This window comes from Elgaria multicarinata, chromosome 10, assembly GCF_023053635.1.
Source record: "Elgaria multicarinata webbii isolate HBS135686 ecotype San Diego chromosome 10, rElgMul1.1.pri, whole genome shotgun sequence".
In the NCBI taxonomy this organism is placed as follows: Eukaryota; Metazoa; Chordata; class Lepidosauria; order Squamata; family Anguidae; genus Elgaria; species Elgaria multicarinata.
The window spans coordinates 26,897,301-26,922,336 of record NC_086180.1 but is presented as its reverse complement, the minus strand read 5'-3'; the positions used below and the strand labels follow the sequence as shown (position 1 = coordinate 26,922,336).

The 25,036-nt window shown below is 40.7% G+C and overlaps 1 protein-coding gene across 3 annotated transcripts; it reads left to right on the top strand.

The window, feature by feature from the left end:
- The first annotated feature begins 208 nt into the window (after positions 1–208).
- Positions 209–23,907, top strand: UBE2D3 (ubiquitin conjugating enzyme E2 D3). Of its 3 annotated transcripts, none has more exons than XM_063135946.1 (8): positions 209–653; positions 17,611–17,674; positions 18,248–18,279; positions 19,031–19,108; positions 20,394–20,499; positions 21,275–21,368; positions 21,811–21,882; positions 23,048–23,907. In XM_063135946.1, exons 1-7 carry the CDS (start codon positions 630–632, stop codon positions 21,857–21,859), a joined length of 447 nt encoding a protein of 148 aa, XP_062992016.1. In that variant the 5' UTR covers positions 209–629; the 3' UTR covers positions 21,860–21,882; positions 23,048–23,907. The 3 variants fall into 3 exon arrangements, with proteins under 3 accessions (XP_062992016.1, XP_062992015.1, XP_062992017.1); XM_063135945.1 differs by having other exon boundaries at positions 210–653; positions 21,811–21,860; XM_063135947.1 differs by lacking the exon at positions 21,811–21,882 and having other exon boundaries at positions 213–653.
- Positions 23,908–25,036: the final 1,129 nt, after the last annotated feature.

The following is a 25,036-nucleotide window of genomic DNA, read 5'->3' as shown; positions in this document are numbered from 1 at the left end:
GTCTCCCCCCCCCCACGCCTTTTCCTCTCTGAATAAGCGCGCGGCCTCCCTCCCTCGACAGTTGAGCGTTCCCGGCCTCGTCCAATCGGGAGCGGCTCGGGGGGCGGGGCCTCACGCGGCTCTCCGTCTTGAGCCCGCCTTCGTCCCCAGGAGGGAGGGCGGTGGCGGAGGAGGCGGGGCCTATATCTAGCCCCACCCTTTCTTTGGCCTCGCCATCGGCGGTGGCGGCGGCAGCGCCTGAGCTTAACTGCGCTCGTCCCCCGTTCGTGCCCTGACTAGGTAGCCGCGGCCCTCTCGTTGTCATTTGCCGGGCCGGAGCCACCCGGTGAGGAAGCCGAAGGGACGAGCGAGGAGGCGGAGGAGGAGACGGCGGCACCGGTGACGTCGCGGCTGGTGTTCGGTGCGGGCGGGCGCCCCCGGCTGTTTCCGGAGGAAGGAGAAACGCAGGCAGCGAGTGAGCGAGCGGCTCCATCCCCCACCCTCAGGGAGGGAGTGCGGCAGCGGCGGCGCAGACAGGCCCGACGAGGCGGCGGCGAAGGAGGAGGAGGAGCAGCTATCGCAACCCCCGGCCGCGGCGGCCACCACCACAAACACCCACACAGCGACACTCGCCCCTCGCGGAATACAGAATGGCGCTGAAACGCATCAACAAGGTGAGCGCGCCGGGCCGACGAGGCGGGGCAGCCGCTGCCGGCTTCGCGGGCGTGAGCACGGATCGAAAGCCGAGGGGGGGGGGGAGTGAGAAGAGAAGGGGACGCCGCCGTCGCCGTCGCTTCTTCAGGGGATTTGGCGGCGGCTGGGTGGGTGGAGGCGACAAATTGAGGAAGGGGCTCGGCGGGGAATGGGAAAGGGCGATCGTCCCTCCCACCTCCTCGCCCTGCCCTCCCCGGTCGGGCCCTACGGAAGGGAAGCGGCCCTTCTCCTGCTTCAGCCCTCGGGGTAGGCCTTTGGGGAGCGGGGAGGGGGGCGCCGTCGTGTCCGTGCGTGGGGGGGGGTGTCGAACGCCTTCGTGCTCGTCCGTGTCCACTCGGCCTTCCTGATGATGAAGGCGACGGCCTCGAAGCTGGTATTGTTGTCATTACAAAGCCTGCTGTTCTCGTGATTTCCGAACCGGCCTTCATATCGGGCCCAGTGCGTCGGGGTGGTAGGTAGGTTAGAGAAGAGGTGTGTATATTAAAACAGCCCCGTGAGGTGTGTGTATGTGTATGTGCGCGTGTAGATGTGTGGGATCCTGCCCCCCATCTCTCGGTTTCTGTGTACTGGCCGGGAACTTCTTTCCCGCATTGTAAGATGGCGGCGGGTTTGCCTAGTTCAGGCGCTTCCCTGGGATCTCTTTCTCTCTCTGTCGCTCTTCTCGCCAGCTTCAGCGATACCATGACTGACACACGCGCACGCGCACGCACACACACATATCCACATTCTCGGCCACCTCAACGGCAGCTGCCGATCGCTCGCGTCCTGTTCGCGGCCCCCGTCTCCCCGGCCCTTTTTGTTAAATGCGGAATATACATACGCCTTTTGCCTCCGTGCTTGACAAGGAGCGGAAGTATGTGGTGGCCGCCGTGTGTGATGCATCGAGAATTTCGTTCTTGCACAATCTAGAAGGAGGGTGGAGTAACTAGCTAATTCGAAATGAGTGTCGTGTTGGAGGAAGTCAGCCCGTATTCCGAGTGGAAGGCTTGCTTGGGGTGGCAGAGGGTGCGGCTTAGGTAACTTTGTCACCCTTCTAGTTTCGCTAGTGACGTTTTTGTAAACTGGGATCAGTGTTGAAGGAAGTATTAGAAGGCAGTTTGGATCGTGGAAACGTGACAGACGCCTGCTTCAGAATCTTTCCTTCTCAAAAGTTGGATTCTCCTGCTAATATTAAAAAACCCTGACCTAGTATATTATAGGTGAAGTGTTTGAGTTAAGTGAATAGTAGGACACTTTTGCCACAAGTGTACTTGCTGAAGTTCTAGTGTCCATGATTAACAAAAATACAGCCCTTTACTTCCCACTTCCACTGATGGTGTGTTTAGACAGAATTAATATTAAATCAAATTTTAATAATAGCTTGTGGTGAGCTGGCTCTCAAACTTGTTTCCCCTGCAGTAGAGCATAACAACTCTTAAGGGAGTCGCCCAGCTTTAATTAGTTTTGTCAACAACATAGAGGCAAAATGTTTAGTTGCCTGATTCTTAATAGCTGCTTTGCTTATTAGCTGTGTATGTGTGAAAAAAGCCTGTGACAAAATGGATACTGATTCTACTAGTATTTCCTTTAGTCTTACTCTGAAAATAGGATATGGTATAAAGTGTTACACTTGTGTGGTGGCATCTCAGGGCAGGATCGTGGCTTACTCATACTTAGAGTGGACACATAAAAAAGATGGGACTTGAGTTACTCATGAGTAACTTGTACCATTGGTTTCAGTAGATCTACTCAAAGTATGACTAAATCTGAATCCAACCCATAGTTCTTGAAGTTCAGCTTCTACAGATAAGAACTTTAGCTCTCAGGATCCAAAGTCTATAGTCTGGAGTTGGGACACTGAACACTTCAATACAATTAACTTGGGTAATTTAATCTTACCCAGTGTTGACTTAAATCCATACATCTGTAGGGTTCTTGAACTCCTATGAACTAATAGTGAGAGCTCATGTTTTTCTATCTGGTTCACCCAGAGTGTGATCAATCTACATTTTGATTAGTGACATAACTTATTTGTAATGTAACTTAAAATTGGCATGGAAAAATATAATCTGAACCTTTTCAATAGCTCACGTTAGAACTTGTGACTAAAACAAGAAATAAAAATGTGAATTGGGTTAAGAGGTTTAAACAGTAAGTAGAGTATTGTGAACTAGTATTCCTGTTTCAAATAATAAACTTGCATATCATTTTCAATACTTAATTCTTACTTAAAGATCTCAGGTAGAATCCAATGTTAGTCCTACATAGAATAGACCCTTTGAAATTAGTTCATGATTAACTTAAGTTTCATTAATTTTCAAAGTTCTAGACTATGTAGGACTAACATTGGAACCTACTCTTCTTAAAATCTTCCTGTAAATACCTGCAAAGCTTTTCTTGGGTTTTTTAAATAAATGTTGGAGCACCCAAAATATAATATGAATTGAAAGTCTTAGATATCTTTCCATATTTAGCTAAAAGCCCTTCAACTTGCTGTTATCAATTGCTGACTTAAATTTAATTGGCACACCTACATCTTGAACTATACAATCTTAGACCAAGAGTGCTTCCTGCTACTACTGAACAACTAATTCATTATGGATTTAAATTGTGGTCATGTCTAAGGTAGAAGTTACATTTAAGTGAAGCAGTAACTTTTGGAGTATTGAGGTAAACAGTTGCCAGCTTTTTTATCTTCATTAGATTGGAGGAATCCTTGAGATAATCTACACATTGATAGTTTGAGGATTTATAAAATTATGTCTCATTGTAAAATATGTATTCAGCTTAAAAGAATCCTTTTGGTAACATTGTCATTCTTGAGTTAATGCAGCTGAATTAATGGAATGACACATGTGGGACTGGCTGTTCTCATACTTGTGGATCTTCAGTGCAGTATTTCATTTTTTGATGTATGTTTAACTTGCTTACATCTTCATTTCCACAGTTTAAGTGAGTTAAACAGACTTGTGTGTGTGTGTGTACCAGAATTTCTCTTTGGTTAGTCCTTCCTATTATAAGGCTTTGTGTTGTGAAAGAAAGTAGTATTTGATAGTCATCAAATAAAATAGAAAGTGAAACTATTCAGAGGTCTCCATGTAACTTGAATAAAATCTGGCCTAGCCAGAATGTTAAACTCTATTACTTGACTAAATGGCCAATTGGCCACTATGACAATGCCCACTTACCCTTTACTAAAATGTGCATCATATTTATTTCATTTATCCTACCCTTTCTTAAAGGAGCCCATGGCATTGTGTGACTTGGTTTGCCTATAATGACCAGCATGGTTAAACAACACGTGGTTATTTGAGGCTGTGCAGGAGTGAGTGGTCTCCTGACTAATTGCTGCTTCTGCTTTGATTCCATAAATCAAACAACCCGTTCCTGGGTTACATTTCCTGATATGTGAACTGAGAACTCTGTGTTGTTGAAGGGGAACAAACCCAAGAGTCTTAACCCAACAACAAAACGTGGGTTAAAACTTTGTTGTTTTTCTCTCAGCATCCCAGAGTTTGGGTTTGCCAGTCAAGGAGCACAACATAGGAACAGGTTGTTTTTTAATCTGGAAATATAGCGGGAGCAGTTGGGAGGCAACTCACTCACTCCTGCATTCCCCCAATAACCTATGGGTTAAACAACCTGTGGAATGTCATTGCATTCGGTGAGGTAGGTTAGAGTGAAAGGGAGTGCCTGACCCCAGAGTTTTATGGTTGGGTATTAATTTGAACCAGGGTCTTCCTAACCGTATTACAGCATTCTAAGCACTACATATGATGCTTAGCTAGCTATGTTTATGCTTGATAATTATCCCTCTGTTCTTACTATTTTTTAGCTCTTAATTATCCTCTTGAACTGAATTCTGAAGTACCTAATCTTTAAAACTTAAAATGTCCAAGTGTTGTCCATGATTCATTTCATGAATGACCCCTGCATAATGACTTCTTCCTAATTCGAGTAAAGGTTTTTTTTTGTTCCTAGATATTTCAAATGTACATCAGTTGAAATCTCAGTGAAACTTCCAGTTAACTTTTGTTTTTTTCATCATCATCATCATCATCATCCAGTGGCCACAACCTTTAATAGCCTTAGAGTCAGCTGCTGTTGATTGCTTGGTTGAACAAGACATTACTCTTCAGTAACATCATTTTAGTCAGGTGTTGGTCCATCATTAAACTTTCTGAGCTGCATATATGAATGGTTCCTTCCTAGTCTCCAGCTGTATAATTGACACAATTGACATCCCCTTCTGATCTAATCCAAGTGACTTCTAGTCCATATTACATCTCCAAGAATCCACCCGAACACTTATGAATTCTTCCCAATTTCCTCACTTGCTGACCGGTCTGAGGCTACTTACATAAACATTTCAACATTTCTTTGACCCACATCTCATATTTGGTGGGGATGTCCAGTGCCTGAGAACCACATGTTTAGCAACTTAAAAATGTCCTTATTAGCCTTATCTTCTGGTTATGCATCTGGATCCAATTAAATATGACATGGAATCCCTGAAACTTATAGAAACTGAGAATTATGTATACCCTGATGGAAACTTTGCCCCAATGAGGTGAAATTCTTTGTTACCTTAAGTTGTCATGCATGCCACTTGCATGATGTGCCAGGTTTACTTTCTGTTTTTCCTTGTCTTCAGGTACATCCATCTAAAAATGCCACGAGGGTCTATTATTTTTTTACTTCCTTGTGTTTTCCGTCTATACCAGACAACACTTGATCTATAGCAGGGGTGGGCAATTTTTGGGCCGTGGATGGATAACTCCTGCTGCTGAAATTGCCCCTGCCATTGAATTTGCTATTTAGGCAATAAGGTTCACCATATATTTAGGAGGAAACAAGGTGTGTAGGGAGCGTACACTTATTTGCAAGCAGAATTACACTTCTAGGAGTGTAACTGCTTATAAGCAAGGTTTGCGTTCCTTGTGTACCTTGTTTTCTTCCAAAATCACTGGCTTTTTTTGCTAGTGTTGAAAAATGGCCAGGGAGAGGGGACTGATATGAGCTGTGTGTTGCCCATACTGACCTACAGTAATATTGGTTTTGGGACTCCTGTACACACACATGTGCGCGCGCGCACACACACACACACAGTATAACATTCCTAGCAGTGAATCAGATAATTTTGCATTTGGTTATTGCGTTTGAATGCTTGTCCCTCATCAAAGTTTCCTTTTCTGATGTGCTACTTGAAAGCTAGTACATCAGAAAAGTGTTTCTGAGTGTTTTTCCCATTCAGAAACTCTCATGCAGAAAACTATCAAATCAAGCATGCAGCCCTTCATCTGTAGTTTGTAATGGCACAGCTTTATTTAGATATGTTGTTTTGTTCATACTTTGACTTTCCCAGATAACTCTTAATTCAGAAAAATAGTAGATGTTTGTTAATAGTTGAGTTAGTCCTACTTTGCCGTCAACGTAAGTCCTTAGTGTGATCTTACTACTGCTTATTGCTTTCTCTATACCATAATCTGTTATGGTTCAAACCTGTGCACAATGCTAATGGGAGTGTTGTACTGCCTATTGTTTTGCAGTCTACATACTGCTCTCACTAGCTTAATATGGTTGCTAAGTAAGCGCTTATAGCTAGCTAAAATGGAAGTATGTTCCATTAGAAGAAAAACATACAGGTCACTACAATTACAGGAAATAAGAAGCTGCCTTATACAGAGTGAGACCATCTATCTCAGTACTGTCTCACTGACTGGTAGCGGCCCTCCAAGATTTCAGACAGGGGTCTTACTTGGAGATGTGAGGATTAAACTATTGTTTTGCATGCAAAGCAGGTGCTCTACCATTGAATTATGCCAAATTTCATGTTTGTAATAGCTTGATAAAATGTTAAAACAAATAATACTAGAACCCTTAAAATATACAAGTCTGAAAACATAAAGTTGGAAGGGACCTTGGAGGCATTCTAATAACAAGCGTTGATTTTATATTTATAGTCCTAAATGGGTGTTTTGAAGCTTTGTTTTTGTTAAGTGTAATTCTTATTCCTAGATTTTACTATCTGCCTACACCTTTAAATTGCAACTTCAAAAAGCTTCTATGACAAATTGCTTGGATATGATAGTAATTTGTCAGAGCTGATCAGGCAAGTGACTACATACAAGACTAGCATACACAGGTTAATATTGGGTTTGAAAACAGATTTTGTTTGAAATAGCAGAATTGTGATGGTTCTAAGCAAGAAACTGCCTTGAGCACTCAGATATGCCAGCTTCAATTAGAAAAATACATTCAACTTAATTATGACAATTGGGTCTTCTAAGCTTTCCAGATGACTTTGTAGCAGTGGGTTCATACTTGTTGTTGTTGTTTATTCGTTCAGTCGTTTCCGACTCTTCATGACTTTATGGACCAGCCCACGCCAGAGCTTTCTGTTGGCCGTTGCCACCCCCAGCTCCCCCAAGGTCAAGTCTGTCACCTCCAGAATATCATCCATCCATCTTGCCCTTGGTCGGCCCCTCTTCCTTTTGCCTTCCACTTTCCCTAGCATCAGCCTCTTCTCCAGGGTATCCTGTCTTCTCATTATGTGGCCAAAGTACTTCAGTTTTGCCTTTAATACCATTCCCTCAAGTGAGCAGTCTGGCTTTATTTCCTGGAGTATGGACTGGTTTGATCTTCTTGCAGTCCAAGGCACTCTTGAAATTAGGCCTTTTCCTTAAACTTCTCTGAAATGCAAGCTAGTATATGTGGAAAGAATGGTCTACACATTTTGGCTTGCCGTAACAACCACAAGTTCTAGTTGGCTACCAAAACTCTGGCCCTTGCAGGATGGGGTTGGTCTCTTGCTTGCCACCAGAGATGCTTGGAAGACAAGCTGGTGTTATCAGTGTCATGTTGTGCTTCTGAAGTACTTGGAGTATGGAGTGTAGCATGACATGGATAAGCCCCTAGGTTTTCCCCAGCTTAGGTATCCAGAAAAGAGTGAGCAAATTTACAGATCTTTACCAGGAGATCACAGAACAAGTCTATACTAATAGTTGAACATTTCCCCCCAAATATATACAGAATCTATAAGACAGAATATTGAATCTACTATACCAGGTATAATGTGTATTTAAACTAGTATAAGATTAATAATTGTATGCAATGTTTGGGTTGGAATTATGTCTTTGCATACAGAGCAAAAACCTATAAACATGAGCAAAAGCCGTTAAACTGAATGGTGTATGTAAAATGAAGCATTTCATTGCTGTTTTAGATTACTGAACAAAGAAATGTGATTAGAATTTTTCAAGCTGCTGTTGAGTATAGGTACTAATCTCACATACTCATATTGACATACCTATGTTTTAAACTTTTTTTGTGCTCTCATCTAACCTTGCAAGGACATCAAAATCATGTTTCAAAATTGCTTTCACTAGTATGACTTCAGTAGAAGCCATGAAAACTTATTTTTGCCCGTTAATTAGAAAAATCTAATTCTTCCTATGTTTACATTGGAAAGCATTGTTTCTTAGTAGTCACTTTCTGCTAAGATGTCTACAGAAATTATTTCTTTCAGTTGGGTAAAATCCTCTTGAAAGTGAATCTGTGCATTTTTCAGGTTGAGTCTAATAACAAAGGGTTTGAATAGTGTTTCCTAAAAACTTCCAACTTGGTACCTACTTCTAAAATTATTCTAGCTTCTGCCTGACCACAGTTTCCAGCACCATATAACCTGTTCTACAGTTAGTTGTAGTATGTATAGCCTACTACTGCATTGAAGGACATATGGACTGGGATACTAATCTCATGCTGGCATTAGAAAAGGAATAGAGCAGGATCTCTGACTCATCCTAAAGCCATATACAAGAAGTGTTGTGAGTCAGTGAGGGTTCAGTCACCCTTCACATATCCACTGAGGTTCCCCACTAGGGGTCATTGAAGCCACCCAAATCTTCCTTGGTGTGGGAGCTGCTGTTTGCTGCCACCTCCTCTGGATACTATCCCTCTCTGCAATGCTGTGCCCTACAGTTTGGTAACCTCTGAGTTAGGGGATGGAGTATAATACTCCTGAGTAAGCTAAAGCAACCATCCTTGTGGCTGTTAAAGATAATGGAATGAGTAAATATTTGGATAATGGGATGAGGATAATGGAATAAATAATCTTGTATCCTCCAGTGAAACTAGTTTTAATGGCATTAATCATTCATACTGTTGACAGTTCTGCACTGCAATTGAAATGTGCACATCACCTGTTACCTAGCTTTTTAGTAATAAGTTCTAAAGAACCCACTTCATTTTTGGAATAAAGCTATAATGCCAATATTGGTCTTTGAAAGTCCATCAAACTTAGCCAATGCCAGCTAGTGAGTTTCCCAGCAGAGTCCTTAGCCTGAAATGATACTTTGAGCTATTTGGAGGAAGAACGGAATATACCTAACTTCTTATTTTGATCATGACCAATGGTCGTAATAAACTGAGCTAAAAAGAGTACTCTGTTCACGAATCCTGTGGGTGGGAGTGTTAGCTTATGAAGCATGTTTTAAAAAACTCAGGCCAGTGTTTATACAATGTTTGTTTGTTTATTTATTACATTTATATACCACCCCATAGCCAAAGCTGTCAGTGACTCAGTACAGGGTCTTAAGATGGTCTTCCCATGTCTTTCACTTATCTTAAAGTGAACAGGTGAAGGGGAGCTTATGTGATCCTGGGCTGTAGATGAAATGTAGTGCTTACTCTACAGCACTCTAAAGGAAAGGCCATACCTTAGGAGTAGAGTAGTATATGCTTACTTGCATAAGGTGCCTGTGCAGTCCCCTAGCATTTCCTGTTGAAAAGATATCTTGGAATGCCCCTACCAGAATGAAGTACAGGCCTGAATGGATAGATTGTCTGACTTTGTATAAGGCAGCTTCATATATGTATTCTTCTGTACTTCCCTATTGTTAATTGCTACTTGGAGGTTTAGCTAATGCAGACTCATCCAAGTCTAGTTATTCCTGCTCCTAACTTGCCTTGCAATGAAAACAGAAGTTATTGGTTTAGTTTGTACATCTTTCTGTGTAATCATAACTATAGCACCCTTCCTTCTTTCTCTGTCACTCTAGCAACATATTGGGATAGGAACTAAACACACAATCAGAAGCTCAGTGCATTAACACAATACAGTGTACCTAAGTTGTGAGCTCTCTTAATAGGATAGTGTAATGTGGAGGTAATTGCAGTTGATATAATCTCAGTTGTAATTACTTTTGGAAAAGAAAACTGCTGTTAAATCCAAAGTTCTGTCATCATTGCTTTTGTAAAGATTGGATCATGCTGGTTATTAGAAAAGCTGCCAACTGTAGAATGTAAAGACAAGTTGTCTTTATTGGATTGTGTGAGGTAATTTGAATCCTCTACCCCACTCTTACAGGAAGAGCTACTACTTTGTTCTGGTTTCCTGTACATGGTTTCTGGAGTGAGTTGGAGATCTTTCCTGTTTCTTTTCTAATACTGCTGTTGGGATTAGTATCTGGTCCACAAATCCTTACATGCAGTGGTAGCCTATACACACAGAGCTTGTGTGAGTACACATGTCCATCTGTGGAACAGAAGATTTGGGTTTGGAGGAGTGAAACAGGATAAAGTGAATTTTAGAAGAGGGTCCCAAATTTAAAAGTTTGAGAAATCATGTCTTCAGAATGGCAAATTCTCCATTGATCAGGGAGGGAGAACCTTTTGGAAGGATTTAAATATGTAACAAATAAATAAATAAAAAATAAAAGATGGCTCAGTAGGGAAAGTGCTTCACAGCAATATGTGGACAGGATTTAATGGACACTATATAGGAGTGTACAATGTTGCCTTCATAGTTCAAAGGCTTATCTGCAAAGAGCTAACATTCTGGTTCAAGTGTTCATTAGCATATCAGTAGTGTGGACCTGATGGGCTGGTTTTTTATATTTAAAATTCATGTTATTAATACAGCAATGTAACATCTCAGGGGCTGGCCACTCTTTGCTTGCCAGCATTACTTCATCACCACTGTCACCATGCTTTTCCTAGTTTAACCTCTGTGCTATGCACATCAGTGCAGGGATGAGGGAGTTGACTCTCCTGGGTGTTTCTTTGGCGACATCAGTGGGATTAAGGCTGTGCTGTGGAAGATATGAACAAGGGTTATTTATTTATTTATTGCATTTGTATACAGCCCAATAGCCTAAACTCTCTGGGTGGTTCACATAGATAAAAACAGTTAAAAACAATATACAACAATTAAAAACCACAAAAACATGCAAAATGCACAAACATTTAAAACCACTGTAACTACTTTACAGACGATGAGCCAAAACAGACCCAGGCTCATTACGTATTGCTAAATGCCTGGGAGAAGAGAAAAGTCTTGACCTGGTGCCGAAAAGATGACAATGTTGGCGCCAGGTGGGCTTTGTCAGGGAGATTGTTCCACAGTTAGGGGGCCACCACAGAGAAGGCCCTCTCTCTTGTTGCCACCCTCCGAGTTTCCCTCGGAGTAGGCACCCGGAGGAGGACCTTAGATGTTGAACATAAGTGTTCGGGTAGGTTCATGTTGGGAAAGGCGTTCTGTCAGGTATTGTGGTCCCAAGCTGTGTAAGGCTTTATAGGTTAAAACCAACACCTTGAATTGGGCTCGGAAACATACAGGCAGCCAATGCAAGCGGGCCAGAATGGGTCTTATATGCTCGAACCTTCTGGTCCCTCTTATCAATCTGGCCACTGCATTTTGCACAATCTGCAGCTTCCGAACCATCTTCAAAGGCAGCCCCACGTAGAATGCATTGCAGTAATCTAGTTTGGAGGTTACCAGAGCATAGACAACTGAAGCCAAGTTATTCTTGTCCAGATAGGGGCATAGCTGGGCCACCAACCGCAGCTGGTAAAAGGCACTCTGTGCCACCGAGGCCACCTGGGCCTCAAGTGACAGAGATGGTTCTAGGAGAACCGCAAGCTACGAACCTGCTCCTTCAGGGGGAGTGCAACCCCATTCAGAACAGGTTGAACCCTCTCCATTCGGTCAGCGTAATGTCTATAAGGCTGAATTAACATTTTAGGTAAAAAGAAACTTGATATTTCTTGATTTTCTTACACTTTAACTCTGCACTTAGTGGAGTATTTGCCATTGAATAATTGGTATTAATGCGTTATTTAGAGATCGGCAAAGAAGTTCAGATTCGTACAACTTCTCATGCTTTCCAAACATCTAGTTAGGACATGATTATGAAGTTATAAGTTTCCCATCTTTAGCAGTAAGTCCAGGATGGTTATATACAGATATAAATGTATATCCTCAAAGCCTATTTAATACAGAGTTTTGTATGCTGGTTAGGACTGTCTTAATTCCTGCTTATTTCATGCACCAAAAGGAAATTAACAACACTCATTTCAGTTTTCATTGGTAAAGAATGTTGGTGAATAAGGTTGACAGCACTAGTTGTAGGGGAGATACGTAGCTACAATTTAAGGGTTGTGCAGTAAGACCTTCTGCATGCAGCTAACTGCCTAGTAACTGGCAATATTCAGGAAATCAAACGCCATGGCTAGTTGGTTCCACATGGTTACGGATTCTTTTGGCTAAAACCTGCTTCCCTCTACTGCAATTCATGGCAAACCGCTTGTGAAAACCAAGGGGATTTGCAAAGGCAGTTTGATATTATGTGGAGACATGTTGTTTATTTGGGGATGCAGAGATCCACTAAGTGAGTATAGGCCTTGTGCTAGCTTAAAGTAGCCTCTTGGACCATAATCCATATCTCCCAGACAAATGAAGTAGCCTGTAGCTATACAAATGAATATGTAGATTTATAGTCTCATATGTCTACAGCTTGACTAAAGTTTGTATCTGCCTATTGAACCCTTAATATCCCTGTTGGAAGTAGCTTTTATTTATTTATTACATTTATATACTGCCCCATAGCCAAGGCTCTCTGGGAGGTTTACAAAGGTTAAAAACAGTGAACATTAAAAACAAATATACAAAAAAAAAATTTTTTTAACCCAGGATCCAACTTTCATATTGACAGTTACCTTTCTGAACTTCACGTGCTTTTGTAGAACAGAATTAAGTCCTGAAACGTGTACCTTTAGCTTTGCTAACTGCAGGAGGCAGAAATTAGAAATTTACACTTCTGCTTAAATTAATAATTTACTTTTAAAAAAAACACACAGAAAAAATAAACTAGGACATATCCCTAAACTTAAAATGAATTTGTTTTGTGGCAGTCTTTTCCAAGACACATATTTTGGAGTGGTGTCTAAGGTAAAGATACTGAGTTATCAAAACCAGTTTTTTATGTATACGTCTAATCCTATACTGGCCAAGATGTGCTTGTAAATCATTTCTGCACTAAATAATTGTCTCTTTGAAGCTTTTACAGAAGCTGTATTATGTCTTCAAAGCACATGATTAACATAAATTCTAATGCACAAAATAGTTAGCAATCTTTCAAGATTTCTAACCTGCAAGATGTTACCAAAAGCAGCTGGGGAGAGGGGGAAAAGAAGGCTGACTTGATGTTAAAATCTGGTTGAAGATGGAATGAAGGAAGAGTTTCAGGCTTACATGAATTATACTCTACTAGGTGTTATGCAGGGTTCAGGTTGCATGTTTGGATAAACATGTAATTGCTGACTGCCCTGTTTGGAAAAATATAAAATGCATTCTTAGTTGGAACACACAAGTTTTTGATAGAGAGAGAGCAAAAGTAAACATTGCAGGGTTTTTTTTGGGGGGGGGGGGTTAGCAAAGGTGAAATTAAGCTTAGGTGGTGTACTAGATTTAAAAAAGCCAATTGGGTGATGGTATTTGGAGGAAAGCAAACCCTCAGAGTAAAGGCCCCATCGTTAGATGGTAGATACTTATAAATAGTTTTCCTTGGGCAAGTTGTTCTCATAGATGAAACTTATTGACTGGTTTCCTTTGTCTGGTTTTGGCTCACAAACCGTTTTGGTTTCCCTTGATGGATGATCTATGTGAAGAGAATGACAGTGAGAATACAGCCCTGCTAATTCTCCTGGACCTCTTGCTGGCTTTGACACCATTAATGATGGTATCTTTTTGGATGTGTTATTTGGGTTGTGCAACATAGACCCTGTTCAGATGACACTCTAAGCCATGGTGGTTAAGAATTTTGACCTAATCATTATGGCTTAGTGTGTCTTGTGAACCATGACACTTAACATGTCATATGAAACTTTCCTAACCATGGTGGCTACATAACCACGGTTTATACATGCTCACCATTTGCTACAGAAGAGTTAACGGCCTAACCATGGCTTAGCATGGTCTGAACAGGCCCAATGATACATTGGCTACCTTGGCGACTAAATCCAGAAGGTGGTGGTGGTGGCGGTGGCGATGATGATGATTATATTTATTTGTATCCCGCCTTTTGCCCAATGCTGGGCCTCAAGGCAGCCTTACAAAGTTTAAAACACACATTTGGTGTGTGTGTGTGTGTGTGTGTGTAACCATAAACATTTAAAATACACAACAAAATTATAAGACATTAACTTCAATGGAGGGCCAGATTATTGTCCAAAGGCCTGCTGGAACAAAAAAGTTTTAGCCTGCTTCCGAAAGCCCATCAAGGAGGGAGCCAGCCTAGCTTCCCTGGGAAGAGAGTTCCAAAGCCCTGGAGCAGCCACCGAGAAGGCCCTCTCCCGTGTTCCCACCAAGCATGCCTGTGAAGATGGCGGGACTGAAAGAAGGGCTTCTCCAGAAGATCTCAAAGCACGGGCAGGCTCATTATTATTATTATTATTATTATTATTATTATTATTATTTATTTATTTATATAGCACCATCAATGTACATGGTGCTGTACAGAGTAAAACAGTAAATAGCAAGACCCTGCCGCATAAGGGAGAATACTTTTTTCAAATGATCTAGGACTACTGCTAACATTATGGCTTTTATGTTATGGGTTCCTTCTTGTGTTGTCCCCTTCCCCACATGTTATTCATCATCTGCATGGAACACATAACTGAGGTCGTCTGGAGTAAGGTGTAATCAGTATACTGACGCCTAAGTCTGCTTGCCATTTGTTGGACTGGGAGTCGGGAGAGCCAGGTTCTAGTCCCCACTCGGCCATGAAAACCCACTGGATGACTTTGGGCCAGTCACAGACTCTCAGCCCAACCTACCTCACAGGGTTGTTGTTGTGAGGATAACATGGAGAGGAGGATTATGTATACCGCCTTGGGTTCCTTGGAGGAAAAAAGGCGGGTTATAAATGTAATAAATAAATGAATTGGGGCCAACAAGATTGAAGGTGGAGACCAACCTGTCCTGGATGTGGCTACACTTCTCTAGAGGTGCAAGTTCATGTTTTGGGAGGTGCTAATTGCTCTAGCTTTATCACTGGAGGTCCTGGTTGCTTTTTTGGCAACCTGTTACCTGTTAGGCCAGTTCCAAAAACCTGCATTGGTTTCTGCTCTGTTTAAAGTCCTATATGGCTTGGGGTCTGGGTGCTTGAAGGGCTGACTGCTTGAAGGGCTGACTCCCATATGCTTGCCTGTATGCATTGAGATTTCTATCAAATGGCCCTTCTTTGGATGCTCCTGCCTTTTGAACATTTCAAGTCGAACAGAATGCCGTCACGAAGAACCTTGATGGCGGACCTTCTCTGTAGCGACACCCTCTGGAAAACCCTCCCTTGTGCAGTTTGGGAGACAGAAAATATAACGTCTTTCAAACGCCTCCTCAAAACACATCTTTTTAGACAAGCCTTCCCTGGATTATAACTGTTCCTGGATTGATGTGACATTTTAAAAAAATAATTTTTTAAAAAAAGTTTTAAATTCTGACTTTATATATTGTGGTTTTAACTGTTTTAATTGTGAACTGCCCAGGAAGCCTTGGCTGTTGGGCAGTATAAATATTTAATAAATAATAATGTAGATGGTTGGCAAATGAGGATAAAGCCATTTTGGCTGTGATGTCCATCCTTCGAGCCATCACCTCAGGAAGTTTCTCTGGGCATCCAGTCTGTCTTCGTGATGCCAGGCAAAGTCCTTTTTATTTTCCTAGGCCTTCTTAAACATTAGATAATATAATCTTAAAAGCTGCCTCTCTGTTTCACTGTTAGCCCTTAGAGCATTATTGAGGGGTGAAAAATGAATGTGTGTGCGCAAGTGAACTTGTAAAAAACCCAAAAGCAAACAACCCTCGTAAATTATTCTTGGTCCTTAAGATTTCTGGACTTAATTGCAAGGCTTGGCTAAGAGGCTGAGTATTGCAGATTATAGATTTGTGGTGAGATCTACCGTTCACAGTGTTATGAATTAAACAACAAAGCACTGATCCAATTAATTGGATTCGCTGTTTTGTAATGCTGTGATCTGCAGCAAAGATACTATTATTAGTTCTTAGTGGAAGTTTTATGTGTAGTGAAACCTAAATGCCATTTCTTTGGATTGTTATGTTATACCAGGGGTTGGCAACATGTGGGCCACATGCAGCCCAGACCCCCTGCCAAATTTGCCGTCATAGGGGTGGTGGCAATAAAAGCAGTGATTCTGGAAGAAAATAAGACACATGGGGAGCGCCTACCTTGATTGGAAGCAGAATTGTGCTCTTGGAAGCCTCCCAGGAACATGATTCTACTTGTAAACAAAGCAGATGCTCCCAGACACCTTGTTTCCTTTGAAAGCTAGCAGTTGGGGTGGGGTCACCATTTTGCTGGCAGGGAAAGGGGTATAGCTTCCAGTGGTGGCGATGCAGCCCCCTGACCCTTAGACATTGTTTACTCCTTTTACGCTAACATTCTGAGAAGGAATCTAAATAGTGGCAGGTATCATAGGCTAGGCCCACAAATGCGGTCTTCATACAAGACTTTACTCTGAAGCATATCACAGATGATGAGATTGTAAAATACAGAATAAAGAAGTGGTTTGATTTTTATACTTTGGTTGGTAACACATGGGTTGCATGCGGCCCCCACATGGCACACCCAAGGTGTTTAAAAAAAAAAATTAAAGGAAAAATGGCATTCTGTATCTGCTATGGCAAACCCAAAAGGTTAAATTTATCTTGTAGTTTGATGCTGAAATTTGGCATCAATCAAACATTTTTACTTGAGGGGAGGGCGCTTTTGGTGTGTAGTCCACTGAGGGCTGAAAATGGTCCCTGGACCTCCCACATTTGCCCACCCATCAGGTAGAAGCTAAACTGCTCTTGTAAATGAGGCAAATCTTGCTTTTCTACTACCCAGTTTTCTGCAAGGAAACATTGGACTACTTGATTCTCCTATTGATGTAACATACTATTTGCTGTAGATGCAGTTCTTGCAGTATTTGCAAGTGATATATTAATTTGCTAATGTTAGTGGAAGTACTTAAGCCAGGAGTAACTTCTGAAAGTTCGTGTTGCAAGTCCCTGTAGCTTGCTTGTGCTCTGTACGGCACCGTGTATGGCCATGAACCTCAGTTCATGATTTAATTTGAAGGCTTCCAAATTAAAGCACGGCTCCTTCTGAACTGGTATAGATTTAATGAATAGATGGGGGTAAAGATGGGGAAACATTGCTAGGTGACAAGATGGTTGTGATCATGTCACTTAAGCTTGTCCATCACATTTTTGACTGATTCTTGGTAGCAATGCCTACCCACAACCTAGCAATGCTTCCCTTTCTTTTCGCACTCTGATTCCTGTACAGCTGCATTACACTAGTTTTTAATAACTTGGCTGTATGAAAGTGCCGCAACAAGCTTTCAACTCATAAGTCAAGCTTCTTTTGACTTATGAGTGCTAAGCAATCAGACTGCAAATGTTTACAATCTCTATGCACTGCCCCATTAATTCTGTAAGAATTGCAGAATTCTACATGTATGTGTAGAACAATTATGGGATGACATTTGAAAGGGTTACAATACTTTTTGTGCAAAAGCATCCTTCTCTGTTGACACTTTGGAGAGGACAATGGACAGAAACGTGGCGTGCTCTGAAGGTATTATTTCTTGTTTTAGGAACTTAGTGACTTGGCCCGTGACCCACCAGCTCAGTGTTCTGCAGGCCCCGTTGGAGATGACAGTAAGTATTGGAGAAATTACTTTGAACTTACTAAACCAGGGGTGCAGAACCCCCAGTCCGCAGGCCTAATCTTGCTTGCCAGGTTCCCCAATCTGGCCTGTGGAGCCATGGACTCCTTCAGGGGGTGGGGCTTGGCCTCTAAGCTCCATCCCCTGGAGGAATCTCAACTGTTACCTTGAATCCAAGTTAACAGCAAGGATGTGGGTTGGTGGAGGACTTGGCCAGTGCCAGGAAGAGCGATGGCTTTTCCTAGCAGTGGCCAAGTCGCTTTGCGTGGCACCTCCATGGAGATGCTGATTGCTGTGCAAAGCCAGTGACTTGGCTGTTACTGGGGTGAGCAGCTGCTGCTTCTAGTGCTGGCTAATTCCCTTTCTCAGGCTGAGAGTGGTATGGAACTCAGTGCCTCTTTCAGCATGGAGATTGGCTCAAAGGGTGGGGGCAATGATGTCATGCCCTTTGATGTATTCGGCCTGTGGAGGGTAACCAACGTGACCTGATTTAAGTTTCTCTTGGCGGGAGGATATTTTAAAAATCCTGACTTTTCTTGTTCTTTTTTTTCCTCCCCACTCCTAGTGTTTCATTGGCAAGCCACAATTATGGGTCCTGTAAGTATTGTGACTTTATTAATGCTATTTCTAAACTGAAGTGCTTGAAGTTCTTCTAGAAGGGCACATTTTCTCTGTTCTGAACATATTGGAGTAGGAAAGCCGTATTGTGTAACCTTGTTTACAGTATTGTCAGTACCTTTCTCTTCATGGAGAGCTAAGAAAGCCACCAGTATCTTGAGCCTTTATTTTAAATACTCCTGCATCTGTCTTAAAAGTACAGTATCTTTCAGGACATTACCTTTCTATCAGATTGCATCCAATAGATATTTATTTTATTAAAACTTCTGTACTGCCCACTACCAAGACTGGTTCCAGAGCATTTACTCATAATAAAATAACTAGAAGATAAACAGAACCATTGTCAAGGTTTAAAAGGCCTAAAACGTCAAAGCCTGGGAGAATATGATTTTTTAGTTGATGCTTGAAGAAATCTGTGTCGGTGCCTTGCAAGCCTTAATAGGGTGTGTGTTCCATAAATGGTGCTGCACCCCTTTTTAGTTACATGTTAGTAGGTGGGATTGGAAATTTACAGATCTCCTGAGCAGGCAGAAAGGTTGAAGTTTGTTTATTGCCATATGTGCTTCCCTGGTAAATGTGTTGCATCTTAAGCCTCTTGTTGCCAATAACTTTCCTCATAGTTGGCAATACTTCGTGTTCGAGAAGTTGGTGCTAGTATGCTTATTTTGAATTCTATGGTCACTAATAAAATTCCTAACTTGACTTGATTCTGAATTTCTTTCTCCAACAGAATGACAGTCCATATCAAGGCGGTGTTTTCTTCCTGACAATTCACTTTCCTACAGACTACCCTTTCAAACCACCTAAGGCAAGTATAATTTTGGAGGAAACGTTTATTTATTAAAATATTGACTCCTTAAAATATTGAACATCTGTGAGGCCATCATCTAAAGAAAGGATCATTGTTCTGCTATTTTTGCTGCAACACTGCTGCCTAAGGGGCAAAACTCTATCGCAAAATCCAGCAACCATATCTCTGGTTTGCATTCTGATCTTGTCCATGTCTCTTTGGATTGCCCAATATTTAAATGTTTAAATGATCCCACAATTGAAATAATGCTGATTTATAGTCCATATAAATCTGACCTGGTTCAATTTACAAAAAATTGGTAATTATATGAAGTTTTTGAAAGCAATTATTGAAAGTTTCTTCAACTACCATAATGTATGTTGGAGCAGTATCCAGTGTGCCACTACTGCTAACGTAATTTTCATCTCACTATTGTAAGTGATTTCAACTGCAACACTAGTAGGGTTTGCTGGTGCTGCAGGTAGTGTCACTTTGGATACTACCCTTTGTGACTTACTTTATAAAACCACAAGTATGAAAATCTGTACAACCATACAACTAGTTCTTTGCACCCAAAGGTGCTTCAACTTGTCTTTCAAAACAGCAGATCACCATGTTGTACGGCAGACTTCATGCTTTTGCAGTTCCATTCAGTCAGTCACTATTACTCCCAGAAAATATTAGGGAAGACTGAGCTATTGTTGGAAGAAAGATAACCTGTCTGTCCAGGGAGTTTGAGAAAATGCCTCATTTTCCATTGGTAAGAGTCATGTGATTATTTTCAATTAAGGGGGAAAAAAACCCTTGTACCCCAAGTATCAAAAATGAGGGAATTGCTGTTCTAAAGATTTCAGATAGTACTTTTAGCAAAAGATGAGCGCTTGTCAGATTTGGCAGTTACCCACAGTGATTCTTAAAACATAAAATTAAGTGACTTTGTTTCTTGATAGAAGACTTTAGAGACTTGAATATATATGAAATGACACTGCTTTATTTCTCTGGCAGCTTGCCATAAAAATGCCCTTCACCTTTGCAAATAGCTCTGAACATATACATCAGCTGTAAATATCCAGAGTTTGTGTGTATACATACATAATTGTGCACCACACAACTGAAATTTAAGGATTTAAGCCCTACGAACACCAATGTTCAGTTTGCAAATCAAGAAGATTTTAACATGTTCACAGCTTTTCCCCTTAGCTTCAATAAGTAGTGTGTCTTCTGAACATTTTGATAAGCAGCACCTTTAATAGGATCAAAAGGGTATGTGTGCTAACTGAAGATTGGTGTGTATTTCTTTTAGGTTGCATTTACAACAAGAATTTATCATCCAAATATTAACAGTAATGGCAGCATTTGTCTCGACATTCTAAGGTCACAGTGGTCTCCTGCTTTAACTATTTCTAAAGGTAAGCAGAATTTTTGGGCAAAAGTACCATAATTGATTTCATAGAAGTCTTGCACTTTTGATCTTCTGTTATTGAAAGAGTCAACTTGAAAGAGGTTCTTTCTCCTCTCCTCTACCCCCAGCATGATATTTGAGTGTTTCTTTGCCTTCATTTTATCATTTGTGGCTACTGAAATTTACACTATATATCTACAACTATATGCTGTTTTAGATATTGGGTTTTTTGTGTTTTTTTTAATATAGACATTATTTGATATTTGCTTCATTGGCACATCTCTTTAATACTAATAAGTGAGGCTTCCTGTAAAGCTGACAGTGCTTTGATTAAAGAGAAACCTCCATAGAGCACTATGATTCTTAGTAAGGAGCAGTAAGCTTTATATCTGAACTTGGATTAATCACATCACTGTACTATATTGAGCGGGGTAGTGTTAAAAGAGTTGAACGGGCTGAGAGGAATGAAGACAATATGGGTGTTAGAACTGATAGCCCTAAAAATGTCTTCAAACTAATTTAAAATTTAGGATGTTATTTGTGCTTAGTAATTACCTGCAAAGGAAAGATCAATTTTGTATATGAACTGGTTTTAAATGAGCATGTAGTTGTCATTGCAGACAATGTAGTCAAGCCCTTCCAACTTATAACCAATCTTTTTGCAATAAATCATATGGACCTCTTCTACATGCACATGCAGAGGCAGATAATTAATCTGTCTGTTGATGAACGATTTATAGTCCTTTCTCAGCTCTCACTGTAAATGCTACTTTTTGTTGCAGTTCTCTTATCCATTTGTTCACTGCTATGTGACCCAAATCCAGATGATCCCCTAGTGCCAGAGATTGCACGTATCTATAAAACAGACAGAGACAAGTAAGTATAGCTTCCTTGGAAAGATGATTTAGTGGCGAGATGGTGGTTAGAAAACAGTTGAGTCACTTCTTCCAGAATTGGACACTGACTTAGGTAAAATGTTCCGTTTTTTAATATCCAGAAGGCTCCAAGAGAGTGCTAGAATGGAAATTAAAATTCAGCACTGCCCAAAATGTTGCATTCCTCTAATAAGATTGTTATGGAACTGTTGAAAAACTAGATTTGAGTTTGAGAAGCAGAGGGGGGTGAAGAGTGCAAGCTATTGGCTACTCTCATGACGTAATTATTGCCTTCTGTTTTGGTCTTAACTGTGGTTGCATCAAAACTACCCATTAGTTTTAGAACTGCTTTCTGCTTTAAGTTTGCAATTAAATCTTGCCCAGGTAGACTTAAGAGGGATCTATTGGCTTGTCTTTGTTACTAAATATACTTATCCAATTAGGTACAATAGGTTAGCAAGAGAGTGGACAGAGAAATACGCTATGCTGTAGGGTAAGACTGCCTGCACTTCATGGTGCGTTAATGATGTGGGGACTTCAGCACTTGAGTGCAGCATGCTTTAAGGCACTGGATTAACTAACAAATAAAAGAATGTACCAGTACTGAAATACAAAGTTTAACTGCTTGATCTGTATTCAGTGAGAAACCTATTTTTGCATGGGAAAACAAGCATAGCCAAATATATCTTGGTTCTCGAACTTTCTGGTAAGTATTTTGATGGTACTTCAAAGAGAAGATGCCTTTGGTCATAAATCTAATCCAAATTGTTGAGCAGATGAAATTCAGGGTTCATGAAGTACAAAACCCACTAGGCATGTATAATAGGTAGACACTAACATTATAATTGAGCATGTAAATAAAGCACTGGCACTATTTCAGTGGAGTGCTACGCAGTTCTCTCAATACCCCTGTTTTTTTTAGAGAGCCTGGCTATATTTAGTATTAAAGGGCTTGTTTGTGCTGTTTGAAAAAGTTTGGAGTTTTGTGTTACCTGCCATAACATTATAACTGAACATCCACCTGTACTTGCACATTAAGGTGTGTTTCCTAATATGCAGTACTTATAATTATAAGCTAGATAAAAATGGCATGTGTACTTGGCCAACAGTCTTCTATAAATCTAGCGCAGTGATCAAGAACAATGCTAAAAGTACTAGTATGTTGAGATAATTTGTTTGACTATTCTCACCCCACTATTATAGCTGTTAACAGGGCCAGGTTTGTAGATCATTGGGAGTTGGTTCAAGTTATACTTGGCTTGTGCTTTTTGGATGGCTTTGGATTAGATTAAACGAATGGAAGTATAGGGACTAATTTCTTGTCATTTCTGAATAATCTTGGTTGCTTTGTTTGGAGATGGAGATTCAAGCATTTCTAGATACATGAAACTAGCCAACTGCTCTTTATAGCATCAAATCTAAAGTAGATTCTCCACATTATCAGCAGCAAGTACTTCACTACACTTTTGAGTTTTCTCCCTGTTGAATCTGAATGTGGTTTCTGCTTCAAAAGCTTATGTTTCTAGGTTTCATTTGAATATATCCAATTCTCTGCTATTGGTGGTGTATATGAGCATGTTCTTGGGAAGTTGAAAGTGACTTTAATGTGTGGAAGTCCCTTAAACTTTTATTACTGATTGTGGTTTTGCTGATTTTGCTTAACATGTTTTCCTTTTACAGGTACAACAGAATATCTCGGGAATGGACTCAGAAGTATGCCATGTGATGCTACCTTAAGTCAGAATAACCTGCATTATAGCTGGAATAAACTTTAAATTACTGTTCCTTTTTGATTTTCTTATCCGGCTGCTCCCCTGTCAGACCTCATCTTTTTTTTTTATTTACCTCTATCCATTCATGCACATGCTCATCTGAGAAGACTTTAGCTCTTCCAGCTTTGGACAATAACTGCTTTTTAGAATCTGTAAAGTAGTTATACAAGAACAATTGCCCAAGATTCAGAATTCTTTAAATGGAGCATGTGTGTTGTGGCCAATGTCTTCACTGTAACTTGGTTATGAGATTGAAATCATTCCTCACTGCTCTAACAGTTCTACTGAAGATATCACCCAAAGGGAGGGGAGATGGATGTTCAGATTGCTCACATCACAGGAAATAACATTGCTGTAGCATCATCCATCTTTTTTTAAAACCTTCCAGTGTTAGAGACTGAGGTTTCATGACATACTTGTGCTCATAACTGGTATGGCTGGAGAATTGGTACAGAACCTGTAGCATCAGCAGAACAGAACACGTGATGTATCTTATGCATGTCAATAAAGGAATGACCAGTTCTTGTTCTACAAAGAATGGAAATTGGAAGTCCAACATCCCATGTATTCCAAAATAGGGTCTCGGAACATTTTTGTAACTCATTTAAATTTTGTTAGGATGCTTGGAGCTATTAGTTAATCTATCTTCCACAACAGTTTAATATAGCACTGAATAAATGATGCAAGTTGTCAATGGATGAGTGATCAACTAATAGCTCTCCTAGTAATTGATTTTATTTTCTTCAATAAAGTTACATAAACCAATGAGTTAGCTGCCTGGATTAATCAATATGGGAAACAAAATCTTTTGTAAAAGCAAAGGTGGTTTTTGTATATACTTGTTGGGATTTGCCTCATTGTTTGACATCAAATAATGAAGTGAAGTTAGTAGAGTGAACCTTTTGCCATGTTCAGTTATAATACTTGGTCTGTGTTCAGGTTGACACATTGATCAGCCCTGAAGTATGCAGAACTAATAAGCTAATCTAGTAGTGTAGACTTTAGTGTGCTACACAAGGTACTGGGAGCCAAGAGTTCAAATATGGACTTGGGACCCAGCTGATATATGTACTGGTGTGTTGTGGAGACCTTTCCAGATGCACCCAGCTTGTTGACTGAGAAGCTTTTCTTCACCTTGTACACTTGACAGCTGAAAGATCTTTATGTGGGAGTAATGAGGCAAAATTGCAAAATAAAGTACTGTTTTGATGTGGGAATTGTCATGAGGTTGTGTTGAAGTGACTTTTCTATGTGGGATGTTTGCTTTCCATCAAAAGACTACCATGCTGCCACTTACATTAATGAACATTTCTGCTGCAGTGGCCACTTGCATTTCTGGTGACTAAAATGAATGAATAAAGTAATTGCTACTGGGTTTTTTGTTTTAAGAAGCACTGTCTTGTGCACTCAATCTTCTTGATCTTGTTGATAAGGTATTTTACCTTTCTCCTCTTCCTAAACTCATGGTTTTGTCTCTATCATTGTCTATAGCTCAGCATTTTCTAGTCCTGTACTATCAGTTTGTGCTTCTGTGACTTCTAGCTCCACTTTTGGCACTGCTTATAGTTCTGTGCATCTGAATTTCTTGTCTCCACGTAATTGTGGAAACCTAGATGTAAAATAAATGTTAAACTGTAACTTTTATAAAAGTGGAATATGTAGTTTGGCCATGGTTTGTTTCAACTTTAACACTTTGGGGAGTGTTCAGTTGCCTATTCAGGGTAAGCTCAACACTTCTGGGCGCAAAAAAAAAAAATCTTAGAGGGAAAAGAGGTATTAGGGCGTTATTTGGTCAGACTTCTCTGTTCAGTTTGCAGCAAACTGCTTACCTTGCTCAGACAAGCAGGACACTGTTGTACAAACTGCTACTAAGTATTAAAACTTTAAAATGATCCAA